Source organism: Rhyacophila brunnea, unplaced genomic scaffold (assembly GCF_057557595.1).
Source record: "Rhyacophila brunnea isolate RB1 unplaced genomic scaffold, BYU_Rbru_1.0 scaffold_18, whole genome shotgun sequence".
Taxonomy (NCBI): domain Eukaryota; kingdom Metazoa; phylum Arthropoda; class Insecta; order Trichoptera; family Rhyacophilidae; genus Rhyacophila; species Rhyacophila brunnea.
In genome coordinates, this window is record NW_028232837.1 from 25,497,216 (window position 1) to 25,512,880 (window position 15,665).

The following is a 15,665-nucleotide window of genomic DNA, read 5'->3' on the forward strand; positions in this document are numbered from 1 at the left end:
TTACCATTTTTTTATAATATGAAACAATTATAATTTTTGTACTGCATTCGAATTATAAGTAATGATTATCACTACGTTCGAAATTCAAAATTTCTAAGCCTAAGTATAAACGGTCTTTGTCTGGACTTAAAAGATAAGTCCACGTCAATGGTTTCATTACACATAGTGTGGTACCTACACTATTTGTACAGGTATAATGGAAAAAGTCTTCAAGCTTACGAAACTAATCGTAAATCCATGTTGTGTCCTTTAGACTTATACATATTAGTGGATGTGTATGTCAAGATTTTAAATATGTTAAGGCTCATGCTAGAATATGGTTAAAAATGTGATTTTCTTATTGGGGAGAGCGAATCACATCCTTAAAAGAGACTTTTCTTCTATTGAGACCATTTTAGAGCCATTCCTTTATCTTTTGCATAAAAACGACTTGAAACGATAGCAAAACTACAGCTACATAATATTAGTATACGATAATGTTATTAGATGTTTACATTTGATAAAATATGGAGACATCGATGATTACAAAAATGCGACTTTTTTATTAATCTTATACTATGTATTACGTTAAACAAATTTGTGTGTCAGTATTAATGTATAAAACTTAATATAAAATCGATTGTTTATTATTTAATTTCAGGAAACTTCGTTCCGGATTCGGTGGATTGTTGAGGATGAACCCTGTATTCGAAGAGTACGGTCTTAAAGACTTGCTGCCACTTAAGCTTGACATTCCTGATGAAGGTTGCACCAGACCTAACCGATCCATGTACTGCTTCGAAGCCGGTAAGATAATAATACTTAATACATTGTTTTATTTTCATTAATATTCCTAATCTCAATCAATATTTTTTGCATGAGTGCATAAATCGAAATTGAAAATATTAAAAAATCAACAAAGAGGTGTTTAAATAAGAAATTAGTAAGTATGTCATCTATGAGATTTTTCAGTAACTGTTATATGGATAGCATAAGAAAACCTTCATCTAGCAGTGATTTGACGTAATGAAATATTATGCCGGGTACTCATTAGCGAGCCGTAACTGTGACCGTTGCAGATACCAGTGGCAAAGACTCCATACTAGGCGATTATTTAAAGCCTACATTACTAAGAAAAATATTTTTTAATTGCATATTGACATATTTATATACTTAATCACTTCATTATTTTATGTTATATAAAAATAAATTATTTTGCCAACGGGAGATGTCGTATATGTTGGAATGTATTACAGTATTACACAGTTTACAAAACAACTGCAAAGGTATTAAAAAATATACCACAGCGCGCCGTAAATAAATAATAAACGCCGCGACGTCTCGACGTAAATAAATCTCCGATTATGTGTGAAATAATTCTGAATTTTTTTCGTATGGACTTTACGTCTCGTAACCTCGGCAAGTCTGCCGATTTGTACGAAATAAGGTAAGCTCCTATCGCATAGCATAAAACATTCGCGCATAATAATGTTGTCATGACTGCGCACTTTGTCCAAAATCATTAATAATTAGATAATTAAAAAAATAATTTCAACGGCGTTCAATCGAATATTAATAAATAAGTAAGTATAGATTGTTTTTATAAATAAAAATATATTTTATCTAATGATTTTTGATGGGTGTACATGTTTTGAAAAATACGTAATTTAAACACATCGCTCATTTTTATGTCGTCAATGAGTTTTTGAAGTTTCATTGAATTAGTGTGTCGTTGTCATTTACTAGTGTGTACCTATTCATTAGTAGTAAATATTGCACTATTCTCGTAAGTATACCTGACAAGTGTGCTCGTTTTATCAGATCTCCACAGCCTACCTCTTTCCAAAAGTCACCCTTCGCCACTGGCAGATACAGTAACTAGTATGGACGCCAAATAATTAGCTCGCGACCCTAATAAATAATTATTTCGCACCTTTGGTTACAGTATCTGGAACGGTTTCAGTTACAGCTCGCTAATGAGTATCCGGCTTTAAATGTATAACTTTAACAGATTTGCTCGCATTTCTTTGATAATCTCATTGATATACTTACGTTTTTTTTTTAAATATATTTCGATACTAAGTCATTCTTCTTCTACTCCAGGTGAAATCCGTGTAAATGAACAACTCGTACTGACATGCATGCACACCCTGATGGCCCGTGAGCACAACAGAGTAGCGAGAGGATTGGTTCATGTGAACCCTCATTGGGATGACGAGACGCTCTTCCAGGAGTCCAGACGTATCATCATCGCACAGATTCAACACATTACCTACAACGAGTTCTTGCCCATCCTCCTCGGAAAGGAAGTCATGGAGAAGTTTGGACTTCTTTTGCAGAAAGATGTAAGTATATCGCCTGTCAGTTAATTTCGAAATTTATACAAAACATTCATATTTATATTTGTAATATATTTATCTTAACTGACATTTGCTTTTTTAATTATTCAGGGTTTCTGGGAAGGATATGACCCCAATATCAACCCCGCTGTCATTGACGCCTTCGCTGCAGCTGCTTTCAGATTTGGTCATTCTCTATTACCAACAGCTGTCGAGAGATGGTCCAAAGCCCACAAATTTATTGGTAAGTTCTTTATTATTATCTTCAGTTGAAATCGGAATTAAGCGTATTACGGGAACCACTATAACCTAAAATCATATTTTCACTATGTTAAACAAATGATCTGATGATCACATCCATCCCTATTATAGTGCACAAGAAGAAGGCACTTATACCAGGACCTTAGGTTAAATGAAAATGTTTGTTTTTCATTCTCTACCGAATAAATACAAAAGGGAAAAACATATCTCCTTCTTTGGCATGATTTCATTCATCTTGGAATCGTATCGCGTATAATTTTTAAGCCTTCTCTCTACGCCTTGGCTCCATTTCCTTGACCTGGCATTCATCGACATGCAGGGACTGTGTCAATGGATAATCAGTGGTAATTTGAGAAGCCTCAGAAATATACATAATGTCCTTTAGAAATATCTTCGACCGAGTGGAATGGTATCTGTCAGTATTGAACAACGGTCTAAGTTGGCAAAATTTAAAGTTAAGTTGGAGAATTCCTGACGCCATCTATGAATCAAAATTAGTACGTACCTACTATCGTTATCTGCCTTGATTCAAGTTTCAAAAAATGATAGCCATTATTGACAGAATACCAAAAACACCTCGGATACGTAGTTATTACAAAATATCTGCATCCATGATACGAGTACCTACTTGATTCAATGGTTATATTAGTTAAGCACTCGCTAATTATATTATGCTGTATGTGAGTTCAAATTCCACTCGACTTAAAATTTCACCAAACACTTTTCTAATAGATAGGTATGATTCTGATGAAATTCATTTTGATTTCGAGTATATATTTATTCTTTTTACCACTATAATAGGCTATGAGGCCCAATCACAATAGTGTAGTGAAACAGTAATGTAGATACTAATAGAAGTGAAACAATCACAAACACCCAGACTGAGAAAATATCATTAATGTATTGTGACCTCACTGGGAACCGAATCCGGAGCCTCCGGATGAAAAGCCAGCGCCTTACGCACTGAACTATGAGGGCCGATAATCATGCAATTAACATGTTGTATTATTATTCTTCCAGCCTCTAAGCGTCTTTCCGATTTGATTCGTCGACCCTACGATTTGTATCGCGCTGGTGTCTTCGATGAGTACCTCATGGGTCTGATGAACCAAGTAGCGCAAGCCATGGATGACTCAATTACTCAAGAAGTTACTAATCACTTATTCAAAAAACCCGGTGCAAGATTTGGTATGGATCTTGTCTCCTTCAACATGCAGAGAGGCAGAGAATTCGGACTTCCTGGCTACATGGAGTTCCGTAAATTCTGTGGACTCCCCGGAGCCAACAACTTCCAAGAATTGTTCGGATCTATGCCAAATGAGACTATCCAGAGATACGAATCGATCTTTGATCATCCTAGTGATGTTGATTTGTGGTCAGGAGGCGTTTCGGAAAGGCCTCTTCCAGGATCTATGCTTGGGCCAACTTTCGCGTGTATCATTGCTACCCAGTTCTCGTATTCAAGAAGAGGAGACAGATTCTGGTAAGTTATCAAACCTTCACATAATACCATTATAAATCCTTTTAATTGGACTAAATCATAGATATTGAATAAAACATTCCTGTAAAGAGGTGGAGCCTAAACGTATGCAAGTGTTGGCAAATAGAATGCCCAAGGAATACTAATGTTCACATAAACTTTCATAAACTACTATCGTGGAAATATAATTCCATACAAAAGTTGCATTTCCATTAGACGGTAATTGCCTTCAGCGATTGTTATAAGAAAATCACGTAATGTTCCATCTGGAAGAAAATTCAACATATTCTTTTGGACTAAATGGTGTTAAATAAAACGTTCTCTAAAGATGGAGCCCTAACACATAAGAATAATCAATTAAAATAAACACGATATTATATCTATAGTACCGATTTATTTCATATAATTTTATTAAAATCATGACCGGTATCGTTCGCTTAGCAGGACATTCTCAACTGATAATCTCTTGCTTAGCTTAGGACCATCCAACACGACACTGCAAATTAACCATCGCATTTTACGCAAATTTGCAGTATCGTGTAGGGATTGATGCTAAGCAGACTAAACTGGTATTGATGTTTTACACTGTACTGTGAGATAAGAATCTAATAAAATACATATTGTATGTTTTATTTAAATTGATGCGGTTTTTATCGAACAAGAATTTACAGCGAAGTGAAGCAGAAAAACAGTTATTAACTTTAATGTTTATTGAATTAGCTGCAAGTCATGTCGCATTTCATATTCATTTCTAGCAATATCCACATTCAATTTTGTCTGAGATTTGTTGTCCACGGACACACTGATAAAAAATCGTTAGCTATATTAATCATTAATGTATCAAGCCTTTTTTTTATAGAATAAACCATTTTTATTAAAATTAGTCAAAAAAATATTTAAATCGTGTAATGTCATTTATGTACGGCCGCCACACTCACAATTCCTTCTAGATATCGGTAATTAAAAGTTTAAATTCATAAAGATTATATCAATAAATTAAAACGTCTAATTTAGTTGAAGAAACTGACACCGATTTATTTGCTTGTAAACATGTATTTAGCAACGCATTATTTCATTTTCCAAACCTTCAATATTATTTAATTAAATCTCGGAGAAAGAAAACTTTCTCTATCATTTAGTTATTGCCCCATTCACATTGAGTTATCAAAATGGCATTTTTCATTAGAGATAAACTCAGGGATTGACAAGAAATAATTGTTCAAACAAGTAACTACACAGAATATGACGTTTACTATTCTATGAGACTATTTCATATTACTGACAGGTCTCAATGCAAGTACCTGTGTGTACAAGCTAGCTGTCGATATTTCAATTAACATGACACATTCACATTTAATAATAAGAAAGTGTGATCAACCTATTAGGTATATTATGTGATATTGTTGTAAACATAATTTCAATAGAGGAATTCGTTTTTGATTGAAATGCATGTATATACTTAACAGGTTGGTTCAGTGATTTCCGACCGGGGTTCTGTGAGCTGTGTCAGGGGTTTGGCGAGAATTCGCAAAAGCTTGCGAAAAAAGTATAAGTACTTGATTTTGATTATAGAGAAAACAAAGTTTGACTTGACCTATTTTTAAATAATGTAGTATTTTAGACGTACTGTTTCGTCAAATGTCGTGTCATAAAATATATCATTGCAGTAGCGGGAGTTTTACTCGTGAGGGGAAATTTTGAAGTAGCATGGAATGAAGGAACACAGTTTTCAGTAATGACCGACGCCGCCTACTACGCACTGCTCATTTTATTTTTATCAACGCATTTAACACTTGCATGTTAGTGTTACAGTTCTAGTATTATATAAACCAATTATTTCGGTGTGCAGATTGCAAGAAAATATATTCAAAATAAATATTTTCAAATACCACATTTGCATATAATAACAATCATGTGGTTCACGCCCACGGTGGCCGCGCGACAAAAGCGTTGGATTATCATGCCGTGGGTTCCAGGTTCGAATCCTGGGTCTGGCAAGTACACATATTGTTTTTCAATATGTGTGTGAGTCAGGGTATGGACCTAATAGGTTGAGCAAGTGGCTGACATCCATTTCTCGTAAAAACAAAATCTGTTAATACAAACCTCTACTCTGTGGAGGCCCATATGATCCTATTAGGATCGGACATGGTCGAAAAAAAAACAATCACGTGGTTAATATGAACACCTTATTTTTAATAAAAAAAATGTTATTGTACCATTTTTTATGTTAAATATTAAATAAATTATTGTCAAAAATCTTTTTTGATCATTAACATACCTAGATGCAAGTAATCAAATGAGAAGTAAGCCTACGTTAGCACATCTCCTTTTTTTGTGTTTTTGTGCATTGTTGTTCGGTACGAGTTTTCATCCTTAAGTTTTTTACTAGGTGCGTGTCTCTTGTGATTGTGACAGCGAAGCATAAACTGATACCTAAATACCTTTTAAAATCCATATCATCAGTGAGTATTCTAAATTGGGTAATAATTATTTTCAGGTATGAATTGCCAAACCAGCCATCATCATTCACACCTGAGCAGCTCCTAGAAGTAAAGAAATCGAGATTATCGCGTGTCATCTGCGACAACACGGACATCATTGACACCGTGCAAGTCTACCCCATGGTTCTGCCTGACCATGAAATGTAAGCAATGATAAATAATATTCTTCTCCTGAGCCACCATCATTATCAACGAGAGTCGATCCAGGACAAGATGAAAGTTTCCCGTATAAATTTATCATCTTTTCGATCCCTAGCAAATGACTGCCATGCACTTCCACTAATCAAAAAAAAAGTATAGAATACTGATTTTGAATTTAATTAGGTACCATCTGTTTTAAGTTGATTGTTCTTCCATTTAAATCGCGACTCAAGATTTGCATTTCTGAATTTTCAGGCACTATGTAGATAAAATTCACGTATGGTAACTATACAACTGAATAAATTAATACAGAAAGAAGCACTATTAAATTTTTAGGCTTTATATTATGAGACAAATTCTAATACCTAAGTGTCAATATACTAAATTTACGGTTTCACGTGGCTGCGACATGTGACCCAAATTCCAGAGACTGCGATACTCTGCAACCGTGTAGCACAGATGCACGAATCCCATCGCCGTGACTGGCCCTCCCTCACTCTGCATAAATCTGCGCCCTTCATATCTCATGTGGCATGGATTGCGGAACATGGTGTTGGACCTATGGGAATATCGGGACTTTATCCTTCCCCTGTGCAACGCTGCACATAATAAAAGAAAGTGGGGTTGGAATAACGATTGTCAATATCCCGGAACTATTTTATTAAGCACTACACCAGTGGTGGCGAACCCACGGCACGCGAATGTTTTATTTTGAAGAGAACAAAATACCCATAATAATAATGAATGACAGATCGCACTGTACACAAAATAGCAGGGAAATACTCATCAAGAATCATCATTACATTCATTATGTTTAATAAACATATAATTGTATTTATAGGTTGGTCCTTAGGAATTATGCGTCACATGTAATATTATCGCAGTAATCTCATCAGGCAGCGGGAGAAGCAGCTCTGCAAATTTCTAATTTTGATCGATCTACAATGCTTTAGTCTACTGTAGCCAGAGAATGCCTCATTTGATCGGAGCAATTCTGATGTCAATTTGTGCTTAAAGAACCAAACTAAGTAATATAGTAATAACAATTTCATTTCTACCCGCAAAAAATGGCTGTACCAAATAAGAAACAAAAACTTGGTGGAGCTAGTATCTAGTAGTAATTCTGACAGACAGTTTCAAAATTAGTGGACCAAAATATTTTTAATAGAATTCTTAAAAACTACTTTTTTCTTATGAAACTTCTCGGCACGTCAGAGATTCGAAAAATAATATTGCGAAATTTTGACACGCGTACGTAAAAAGGTTCGCCAACGCTGCACTACACCATTGGTTCTTATAAAAAGGGTCCACTATCATAGTATATCCCATTATTGTGGTATACCTACCTACCTAGGGATTGCAATACCGCTATTTCAAAACCGGTATTCCAGTATTTATCAATACCGAAATACCGGTTTTAAAAATCCAAAACACCAGAATTTTCGGTATTAAGAAAGCACACTCGTTTACGTTTTTGAAAATGAATTATAAATTATGTACTGCTATAATGCAATTATATTGAGTGAATCCATCAGAGGAGAAAAAATAATAAAACAAATTTCATCAAATATATTTATATGAGTAATTGTGGCGATGAATTATCACAATATTATTTCGAAATAGAAAACATCCCTGACAAAAATGGTCAATTATTCTATAAAAGTTGAATTTAAGAAGCTTTTCCTGAAGTCGGACTTATTTGCACTTGATGAACTTTTGAGGGCTTTAGTTAAAATTATCAATATATTCAAATTATTTGTAAAAAATCACTAGTTCTACAATTATGATCAACATATATTTTTCAATGTCAACATAATAAATGTATGTACTTATGTAGGTTTTTGCTACAAAATAATATTTTTAAAAGATTTTAATAGTTATATTTATTGATAAGCACCTACTTCTGTTTTTTTTAATGTTTAAGAAATACCGGTATTAATACCGGTGTTCAATAAGAAATACCGAAAAACCGGTATTGCAATCCCTATACCTACCGTTTGCATTGATCATTCAATCATTTATTAATAATCAATTCTTACCTGAAATTAAAATTCTAGCAATCCAAGAGTGCCATGCAGAAGTGGCATCCTGCCATCAATAGATTTCAGCAAATGGGCTGACTACAGCGGCCAGCACACCCCCGCAGCCAACCCCTACGTGAGTAACTTTGGCTTCAACAACAACTTCAAAAATTACCGGCACGGTAAATAGTAGACCGAGGCCATCGCAAAGAGATCGCACAATCATCGTGAAGTTAAATTATTTATTCACCACAAATCACATATGAAATAGAACACGGATTCTATACACGACGTCATCAGATCAATGAATTACCATTTTAGTTTTAAAAAGTCAATTTTATAAGTTTTTTCCTATTTCTTTTTAGCTAATCTTGATATAATCATAGTATTATTCAAATCCTTCTTTGCATTTTCTTTCTTCTTGGTTTTTCATTTCACTTTTTTTTTCTTTTTCATTACACTCTATTGGTTTTCTCAATACTGTTTCAAATAACCTCAAAAACACACATTATAATGTGGATATTTACTTATCGCTTATCAGCTGTCTGCAAATACATCTTCAAATTAATATATCAGTTACTTTCTGCTGAAAGTAATAACCCAATAATTTTATTGGGCTGCACACAACATAGACCATTTATGTTCAGGAGATCGCATCTAAGTTTTAATGTTTACGAAGTGAATGCAAAATGTCTTACCGGTGCTGATATGCGTTTTATGCCCCGAAAGTTAATTTATAACTAAAACATGTATATTGCTTTATTTTTTCTTCAAAACTATGTAGTTTTGATTAATTAATGCATCAATGGGTACACAAAATCTTGCTTACCTTTGCGTACAAATTGTACAGGAAATATATATTATTATTTTGATATCTTACCATAATTTAAATATCTTTTTTGTAGATGGAATAAACTCTCAATCTTATTTTAAATAAAAATATTTTTAGTTGTCTTTACCTGGGCTTCGTATATAAAATTATTGATACATTTCTATACCTTTATTCAATCACATAACATTGTCTTGTTACTTATGCTTATGAGCCTTTAAAACTGGCGCTTTTCCGAAGCACTCATTACACGGCGCTATATATGCGCGTGAGCCTAAAACGGTGACGTCACTTTCTTTACTGGAGAGTCAAGTATGAATACGTCTCAGAATGTATGTAAATAAGAAGCTTCAGCCATCTGATATTTTGTGCCGCCACCATATGGCGCTTTTTCAAACTCCTGTTTGAAATGGCTTCAAGTATCCAAAAACGGTTCTGAAATCTTTTCGTCACAAAATTTAACCATTTGTATCAAGCTTTTTGTACGCCTGGTCTCAAATCTAATACGGCACATAACATACCTGTCTTATAAGTTGCAAATTAATTTATTATTTTGTTGCATTATCTCTACCGATTCTATATTGACTGCTTTCAGTAATTAAAACGACAAACATACAGCATCATAATTAATAATACTGGCACTATTTGCATTCACTTCGGAAAAATTATCTCAGGAAGTGAACCCTGAAAGCTTGGCCACACAAAAAAATAAATATTGACACAATATTAATTCTTTCTTGGCACTGTGTAAATTTCTCGACAGCTCATATTTTCGTATCACAATAATATTCTCTTGATACTATGTTATTTTCGTTTTGATTTTTATTTCTTAACACAGGGTTCTTTTTTGAAATAATATTTTTTTCCTGAAACCATATTCTTTCCTTGACACAATGTTCTTTTCTTCACACAATTATTCTTTTACAGCAAGTTGTTGAGGAGGAACACGAGCCTATAGTTGTATTCAAGTAAAAAGCACGCTGCGACCTTCTTCTTCTTCTTCTCTGCTTCACTTCACCTTTTATTTTCTATTTCACTTTAAACTTGCACACTTCTGTAGCTTAAAAACATTATTTATATTACTGTAGACCCTAAGTTAATTGCTTCCCTTTTCCTTCTTCCTTGTTTTCTATTGTTTGCACGAAAATGCTTCAATATATTCTATCTCTATACTGTTCTCCACTAAATCTCAAAAATCTCAAGTTTTCACTCATAAACCGTTTTTCATAAAAGGCGAAATAAAATATGAAATTATTGAATGTCACGATTTCTTGGAGAATGGTATAGCTCATAATCCATCTCTACCTCTTTATATCGTTTCATTATTATTTAATGTCATCTTAAACATCGTACTTTTTCATTATTTTCTAATTTTATTATTCTCATTATAAATCAGCGATACTCAACCTTTTTTAGTCAAATCACACAACTATCCATGTGTGTGTAATTTCTGACAGTAAAACAAAGTTTACTAGTTTTATTGTTTCGATAAATTTATGAATAATAATTATTTATTTGTACGTTGAATTTAGTAGAAACCCCTATATATTGTAAAAATATTGGAAACATTTTTTCTTATGGGTTAAACTGTCTGATCCTAAAGGACCACATTAGCGCTTTAGACGAGCGGCAAAACGCAGTTACGTACGTACCTTAAAGACATAAAATAAAATCTATTTTTCATTATTATTATAAACTCAAAACAAGTTTTTTTTATACATACTTCACTTAGAATATGTAGATGAAAAATCACAAAATTGGACAGTATCGCATATTATAACCAAACCATATTCTGCATCTTGCAATATAGCCACAATTTTTTCAATTGCTTTTTCTATTGCAATCATTTGTTAAAATTAAAAAAAAAAAACTGTAATACTAAAAGTTTATACTAATCCCTTCATTTTACAGTCAAACTCTTTGGTAGCGTCTCAGCGAACTGCGGTTGTTTTAAAATTCTTTTTGAGTAAATAAGTCTTGTATGGTAACGACAATTACGACCGCAATTTGAGCTCGATGCGAACGCAAAATGTGGTCCGTGCGGGGTTTGCCTTTGCAGATAAAAGGTAAAAGGTTGAGTATGGCTGTTCTAAATACTCATCTATTCATTTTAAGGTTATTCGTAATATTTCATGAACACCCAGTGTACACACAAACATTTTATTATTTTAATTAGTATTTTAGAAACAAACATTACCTGCCATCATACGAATAGAGGTTGTGAATGACGCAAAAATTATTGAATATTATAGAGTTGGGCAGATTATAAATACACATTTTAAATAAATAATTAAAAAATAATAATTATTAATTTCGAATGTGTATTTTAAAAACACTACCATATTTTTTTAAATAAATAACTCCTTTGTGCATATTTTGCCCACCTCTGCCATTTTTTGTATAATTATTATTTTTGTGTACAGTTTTTTAAACATTTTATATAAAATACCTGCATTGTACATTATTTTACATAACATGTAAATATATTTTTTTAAATATAGTATTTTTAGATATGAACTTTGATTTTTATTTGTTGCACCTGTCAGTAACTATCTCACCTACACTTCACCATAGTTTTGTAGTAAGTAGAATATCACGAAAGGGTAAGTTAATCTCATTTCATCACAAACATAAATAGTACTTCACCAGATTTGTAGCCATACTGTCGCATGACGTTGTGCGGCCAAAGCCGGCCGTTTTGTAAGTAGTGACACAGTAAAATAGTGGCAGAATTGAAGAACGCATTCGACAGATTTCAAAATAATCAAGAATATCGTAAATACACAGAATTCTAATAAATGTATAGCAGCGTCCATGTCAAAGAATATTTTTTTTTGTAAAAAAAATCAAAGGATATTTTTTATCAAGTGTAAACAAATCGTAGTAATATATATTTTTAACAGTCAACTACAGCTATCGCATAATTATGTATTTTTTGTTAGGGTGCTTCTAAACCGATCGCGGCATTTTACGTTACTTTAATAGTATAATATTTCATTTGAAATTTAACAAGTTAGTGCTACCTGAATTTAACTTCCGAATTCTGTGTGGATACGCTAAAATAAATTTGACTATTTCGACAGATGCTACATGCATTTTTCAAGTCTGTCACATTAATTTCGACAATTCAACGGTTACATCTGACCATAATTATGTAGTATAGTATTTTCTGTTATTATATTGTAGTGTCACCATTAATTATATTATTATTTTTCCCACAGTAGTAGATATACAATAGCACGTAGAAAGAAATGAAACACCGAACTTATGTATACATGTTTTGGACAATATAGCATCATGTGGCCTACAGCGTATTTATTGGATTTATTTTAGGCCGATGAGACAAAGGCAAGTTTTGTCAACAATACTGAGGAAGCTGTCACAAAAGTAAACACAACAGAGCCAGAGCCAGTGACCAAATCTACAGGCCACGTCAAAAATGCCCTCCGCAGAAAACGTAGCATTATTCATTTACTGAAATTTAATGACACCGTCCAGAAAAATGCTACGACTAATAAAGATTTACATGCAGCCGCTATTGTTGTAACACAAGTCACAGGAACAAAAAAGAAGAAGAATAAATATATTGCAACGACGGAAGCTGCAGTACTGCAAGACCAAAGAGACGAGCTTACGCCCCAAGAGTTTACACCAAAATTGATTACAGAAAACGATGATTATAACTACGTACCGAAGACAGATGAAAAGAATAAATATGAGGAGAAGGTAAGTCAACTGCAAGAAAAGGAGCAATCGGACGACGAAAGCGATAAACCAAATCATTATAATGACGAAAAGTTTGTTCCAGATGAACAAGAAAATACTTCGAGCGAAGAGAATCAGGAGGACGAAGAGAGCTATCAGCCTCTATCCTATAATCACGGAGAATACTCAAGCCCGTCAAGTTTTGATAATGAAGAACTCGTTGAACAGCCGGTCCTGGGATACGACAGACCATCAGAGGGACAATCAGATATTCCATCTAAACCTGCCGACGAATCCAAGGACCTCAACGACCAACACAAGGAACGCTGCCCTCGAAATCGTAGAACCAGGCATGATGACGACGGCTCTGGATCTGGTGAGAAACTTGTTAGCAGGGTTTGTGAAAATAGTAGTGGAGGCCTGGAAAGGATAGACGACCACAGACCAACACCGAACGATATTCAAGTGCCAACGATAAAGCTGATAAAAAAGATAAAGTTAAAGAAAAATATACCTAATCCCACATCTAATAATGCAAAGGAACAATTTGAACATATCCCTCTTGACTATAAGCATGATATTGTGCAAAAGAAGGAAACAGAAAATGCAAAAGAAAAAGGAAAAGAGGAAAAAGAAGAAGTAAAAGAGAAAGAAGAAGAAAAAGAAATAGAAGAAGAAGAAGAAATAGGGGAAGAAGAGGAAAAAGAAGAAGAAGATAAAATACCTGACGGTTTAAATGAAATAATTTTAGAAGACACAACCGTTGATATCGATGACATAAAATTGCCTGAGAGTATTTTTGGTCAATACAAACACGCGTTTTTGGAAAACTTACAAGAAAAAGAAAATGATGATGATTATTCTGATGATGATAGTAATGAAAATGATGATGGTGATAACAATTCTGGTGAAAAAACTAATTCTGAAGAAAGTGACAGCAGTGAAGATGAATCAAAAGAACAAGAAGACGATACAGGAGATGTCACAGATGGTAATAAAGATAATAATAAAGACGACGAAAGTTCCGAGGTTGAAGATGACGGTTCTTCGATACCAGAACAATACGGCAATTACAAAAAAATCAACCAAAAAGATCTCGATGAATATGAATTTTACCCAGGTTACTTGGCGTTTGACGCTGCTAGGAAAAAAGAGAACAAAAAAAGTGAAGAACTAAGATTGGCAGTAGATGATGATGAGATTCGAAATGCACAGCTGAAAGATGCCGTTAGTGTAGTGTTGCAACAGAGCAAGAAAACTGAAGAAGAAGTTGGTTCCGACGATGATCCAAAATATAATTATTTCTGGACGCTGGAATACCAACAGCCGGCTTGATTAGATATTCGTTACTAAGTACTCGTACCTAAGTTCAAAATTGTTGTTACATTTTAGAGTGTTATTTCGTTTTAATGATTATGATTAATTTATTACCATTCGCTATTGTTCCTTAAAACATGACTTTAAAAAAATATAAAATTAAACACTTTGTATCAAGACCGTCAGTCAGTACAGGCCGTGGTACTGAATAGCGAATTCTAATGATAGTACTAGAAATTGATTATCTTAGAATGCAATGCGATAACTTGTTCGTAACAAATGTAGATTTTAGAATGCATATTTCATTCAAATTATTACCATTTATTTAAATATGCAACAATCATCATCTCCTACAAACATTTTACCATAATATTGCATGCAAAGTATGAGCAATAACTAGTACTGCGATCGAAGTTTACAGTTTCGTACGAGTGCCACGTCTTTAATATTAGGTATATTTAATACTCGCCCATGCTTTATGTATTGTGTCTATCAATGCCGCCATCAAAAACTCATGATATCATCAGAAGTAAACTATTCATTCATAAATTTTAATGATAAAAAATAAAAACCAAACATAGTACATATTCGAAGGAGCGTAGCTATGAACTAGCGCACCGAACCTAATACCTTCTCTATCCAGGTCGCGGCACGAAACTTTGATTTTTGTACTAGTTACTGCTTATACTTACTTCGAGTGCAAAATGGTAAACTATTTGTAGAAAATGATGATTGATTCATATTGAAAAACACGAAAAATACGAAAGAAATGCAATCGAAAATCTTCCTACCATTGATGCCCGTCATGCAATACCGCGGCAAACTACAGACGACCATGCACCCAACCAAATATTACCCTGCTGATCCATTGACGTGCAAACGTGCCTGCGATGTTTATCTTTATAATACCTATTATATTATCAACAAAATCTAATAAAATGTTTTTGGGTGAGCAATAATTTATTGATGCCATCACATTAGATATATTTTACTACGTTTTTATCAGCTCGTATTCTTGTTTGTCCGGTACAGATTTTTTCTTGTGTATCCAGTACAATTTTTTTTCTTGTTTGTCCAAGATTTTTATTG

The 15,665-nt window shown here is 33.6% G+C and overlaps 1 protein-coding gene across 1 annotated transcript in view; it reads left to right on the forward strand.

Annotated features, from left to right (window-relative positions):
• The window catches only part of cysu (peroxidase homolog), a 67,841-nt gene extending 55,909 nt beyond the window's left edge, over positions 1 to 11,932 (forward strand). The window contains exons 7-12 of the mRNA XM_085945170.1: positions 641 to 786; positions 2,083 to 2,324; positions 2,430 to 2,562; positions 3,600 to 4,062; positions 6,560 to 6,706; positions 8,762 to 11,932. Of these exons, the coding sequence (XP_085801296.1) occupies positions 641 to 786; positions 2,083 to 2,324; positions 2,430 to 2,562; positions 3,600 to 4,062; positions 6,560 to 6,706; positions 8,762 to 8,915 (1,285 nt within the window). The 3' untranslated portion in view covers positions 8,916 to 11,932. The remainder of the gene's footprint in view (positions 1 to 640; positions 787 to 2,082; positions 2,325 to 2,429; positions 2,563 to 3,599; positions 4,063 to 6,559; positions 6,707 to 8,761) is intronic.
• Positions 11,933 to 15,665: the final 3,733 nt, after the last annotated feature.